Source organism: Mustela nivalis (assembly GCF_964662115.1).
Source record: "Mustela nivalis genome assembly, chromosome: 3".
In the NCBI taxonomy this organism is placed as follows: domain Eukaryota; kingdom Metazoa; phylum Chordata; class Mammalia; order Carnivora; family Mustelidae; genus Mustela; species Mustela nivalis.
Window position 1 is genome coordinate 27,376,279 of NC_139022.1, and position 4,563 is coordinate 27,380,841.

At 36.7% G+C, this 4,563-nt stretch overlaps 1 protein-coding gene across 1 annotated transcript; it reads right to left on the bottom strand.

Moving 5' to 3' along the window:
• Positions 1 to 1,987: 1,987 nt before the first annotated feature.
• LOC309861981 (olfactory receptor 11L1-like) lies at positions 1,988 to 2,929 on the bottom strand (the record flags this gene model as incomplete). Its single annotated transcript, XM_082725238.1, has 1 exon — positions 1,988 to 2,929. One exon carries the CDS (start codon positions 2,927 to 2,929, stop codon positions 1,988 to 1,990), a length of 942 nt encoding a protein of 313 aa, XP_082581364.1.
• Positions 2,930 to 4,563: the final 1,634 nt, after the last annotated feature.

Genomic DNA, 4,563 nt, shown 5'->3' on the forward strand with positions numbered 1-4,563 from the left:
AAGGTAAAGGACCATCTGTCCAATTGTGGATGGTTAAGAACATGTCACAGAAAATATACCACTTTGGTATATTTCCTATTTTGAGTTCAGGGCACTTAAGAAACAGAATATGCAGGAAGGGCTATATGACATCCCTCTTTCTCTCTCAAATGAGATAGCACTTCCTATGAAAGGTGCACACCCTGTCCCAGGAAGAGAATATTCTTATCATTGCAGAGTGGGAGTTGAGGCCAAAATGCACTAATAAAACAAACTTACCAAAATAACACTTGTATCACTTTCCAATAATTTACTGATCAAGACTATTTGTCTTGTCACATGCCCACTATTTGTCATTCTTGGTTTAAAAAGGATTATAAGCTTTTGGGCCAAAATGCTTATTCAGATTCACTTACGTTTTGAAGACACCTATGTGCATATGGAAATTAGCTTTTACTTTTCTTCTGTTAATAGGTCTCATGTCAGTTTATTACTTAGTCTTAGCCATAGAACCTAAGAAGGTACAAGGAATTCCTCCTCTCCTACAGTGGGATGGCATACACAACAGCAGTGCATTGGTACAGAATGTTTTTCTGTTATTGTGAGAGTTCGTATGTAGCTTTAGATATTTTTGTGGAAAAGTTAGGGTTAGAAAAAAATGTTGACGTATGTCACAAGTTTTTCATTTATATGTACAGGTAACTAAGACAATATTTTACATCAGTATGCTCTGTTTTAAAAATAAAAACTAATTAAGAATTCAAGAAAAACACACTTTTGATATTACTAGAAAATGGCACATCAAAGTTTAAGAAAAAAATTCAAGCACTGGCATTTTTAAGAAATTCTTGATTTTGCTATATACTTTTGCCATTAAAATAGATTATTTAAAACTTTAGTTGCCTAGAATAGTGCCTCTAGTAATATAATCATCTGCACATCAGTCAACTGGGAATCTTGTTGAGCTTCTTACTGTCATTCAAGATGTCTGTGCTTAAATAAGCTTTTCTAACTAAGCTCCCAGATTATTCTGATGCTTCTAGTGCACTGATCACACTTTGAATGAAAATATTTTATGAGGTGATCAAAAGGAAAACAGTCTTGCTAAAAAACTTAGAAATATGTATTTCCCTTAGCTCTCTTTTCATTCCATTTCTTACTGAACTGTATTTTAATATTTGAAAAATGTAAAGATATTTAATTAAAATAAGAAGGTAAACAGTGAAGGAAAATCTAGTTTGGGTCCCTTTTTTCTATTTTTTTCTTCTCTCTTTCTGTGTTAAATTAGTTTATTTAGCTTGAGTATTTTATAAAAATCTGAGAGGAGCTGATACTTGTTTTACTATGATAGGCATCCCATTACTGTACTCTCCAGTTCTAGATTTTTCTTTTCTTTTTCCCTCCACATCTTGATCTTCTTACCTCTGCTAATATTTTGAAATGCAGTTAAAATCTGAAAATTATCTAGTAAAAATCTGAATTATCTAGTATTTTGCAATTTTTCCAATGAAATTTTCTACTTCTATTTATATGAATAATTTTAAAAAATCTAGTTTAAATGAGTGCTGTCTTATTATATGTGTTTAATACATGTTAATTTAGAAAATTATATAAAGGGTCAAAATGATATGTTTATAATAACACAACTACCAAATGGAGTAACACTGCCACATTCAACAAAAACAATCTTTGGTGCATGACTGTTAATGAGGTATAATTATGAAAATACCTAATTGAACTATGGACCTAAACCAGCCTTGGCTTGTAAGCAGGGAGCTGGTGTAATTTATCTCTTTATTATTATGACATTGTACTGATATTCTTAAACATAGTAATTACAGAATAGCTATGTAGTAGGATTCAAACAAAAATGTAAAGTACAGAGAATGGTCCATATTATCTGGTATCAATTTCATAATATAATTTTCAATACTTAACTTTTACAAGTGAAATTTGGGAATCCATTATAAATTGAATATTTTAGAGTATGTCTCAAAACATTCATATATCATGCTAAGAGCAATTTCTTTTGTGCTAGAGTTTTTCTGAGAGCTTTCTTCACATCTTTGTTTCTCAGGGTGTATATGAGAGGATTTACCAAAGGTGTAACCACACAGTAGAACACTGAGATGACTTTGCCAATAGTGAAATTGTACTTGGCTGGAGGGCGAACATAAGCAAAGATAATGGTGCCATAATAGATAGAGACCACAGTGAGGTGAGAGGCACAGGTGGAGAAAGTTTTCTTCCGAGCCTCCCGGGAAGACAGCCTGATTATTGTCACCACAATATGCCCATAGGAAGACATAGTGAGAAGGAAAGAACTTAGAATCACAACAGAGCTACATGTGTAACCCAAAGCCTCCACCAAAAATGTATCTGAGCAGGAGAGTTTAAAAATGGGGTCTGAGTCACAAAAGAAATGGTTGATCTTCTGGGGACCACAGAAGTTTAGGTGGGAGATGAGTATGGTCGGTAGGAGAGGAGCAATAAAACCCCCAATCCAAGATCTAGCTGAAAGCCGCAGACACAGCTGAAGACTCATGAGAAGTGAATACCTTAAAGGGCTGCAGATAGCCAGGTACCGGTCATAGGCCATCACAGCCAGCAGGATGCACTCTGTAGCTCCCATGGAGAAAAAGAAGTAGTACTGGGTTATACAACCAGAAACAGAGATGGTAACAACCTGTGAGAGGCAGGTGGCCAGCAATTTAGGCACTGTGGTTGTGGTGTACCAGATCTCTAGGAATGACAAATTTCCTAAGAAAATGTACATGGGCGTTTGGAGTGTGATATCCATGAGAACAATGAAAATGATGAGGGTGTTTCCCATGAGGGAGAGCAGATACACAGTGAGAAATATCACAAACAGTGTGACCCGCAGATGGAGAACACCAGAAAACCCAAGCAAAATGAACTCTGTCACTTTGGTTTGGTTTGTTACATCCATATCTCATCTTCTTTGATCTGGAATAAACCAACAATGCCTAGAATATGGTGGATGAGCAAGAATGGAATAATTTTGTGCTCTTTTATTTCATGATAATAGACTCCTAGTAATAATAAAAGATAATGACTGGAAATAACATAGTTAGTTCTTTATAACATTTTCCATGGATTAGCTCACTTGATCTACAAAATAAATCTCCAAAATAAATAGTCTAATAATCCACTCCACAAATGAAACAAAACAAAACAAAACAACAACAACAACAAAAACAAAAACAGAGTAAATTGCTTTCTAATAGTCACGCCACTTAAAGTGGTAGGGTGGAGTTTGTACCCATGTAGGTTGTTTTAAAAGTTCACAGTCCAGGGACACCTGGGTGGCTCAGTCAGTTAAGCATCAGCCTTTGGCTCAGGTCATGATCTCGGGAATCTGAGATTAATCCCAGTATCAAGCACTCTTTCAGTGGGGACCCTGCTTCTCCCCACTTTTTCCTCTTCTTGAGCTTTCTCTCTCTCAAATAAATAATCTATATCAATTTAGAAAAAAGACCACAGACCAAGATAATATATAAAATGTGGCTATTGGAAGAACATGGCATTGTTTCATCACTGAGGAATTAACATACTATGGATTAAAGGACAGCAAACTTAAGGCAGAAGCCACTGGATGGAGGAGAAGAGACATTTAGGATGAAGCTTCTACTCCATAACAGTTGCTTTATAAATGCAAAGGATTATAAACACCTATAATTTTAACTGTGTGACCCTCCATTATATGCCATCATTTAGGTTTTGGTAAAAGATTAGTACATGAGTTCTCTAGAAAACAAAACAAACAAACAAAAAGAATAGAATTCAACATCCATATAGAAGACTTGTTTGGATGGGGAGATGAAACATGAGAGACTATGGACTCTGAAAAGAATCTGAAATTTTTGAAGGGGTGGGGGATGGGAGGTTGGGGGAGCCTGGTGGTGGGTATTATGGAGGGCATGTATTGCACAGAGCACTGGCTATGGTGCATAAACAATGAATTCTGGAACACTTAAAATAAATTAAAAAAAAAGAAAGTAAGTCAACATATTTTGGGGTAAAAAACATCACTCTGGGAGCCATGTAGGACATGGATATTCAGACACTGAGAATAAAGGCAAGAAGTGTAGCACCTATGCATGGGCCTCAGAGGCAGGCCAAGCATCTGCAAACAACTTCCTGGAGGAAATGGGTGGACTGTGAATGCAGGCAAAATCTGAACAGGCTATGAGGAGGAGAGAAGAGGGTAGAAGTCTAGAAGGGGAACCTGTGGAAAGATTTGCATTATAGGGTTGGGCGGTCTTTTATTGCTTGTGTGGGTTGGTGAAGAGCTGACATACTGCTGGGATGGGATTCATCCTACCTCTAGTCCTCAGGCTGCCACCAATGAGCTGCTGGCCACTGGTCCAAGTTTAGAGGTGTCCAGCTTTGATTTTCTCTGGAGATGAATGGTCTAGAAGAGGCCATAGTCAATAGCCTGGAGCACAGGGTCTATAAAACCTGAAAGAGTGATTTGCTTAAAAATATGTAGCTACCTACCATTTGCACTGACATGAATGGAACTGAAGGGGATTATGCTAAGTGAAATAAGTCAAGCAGAGA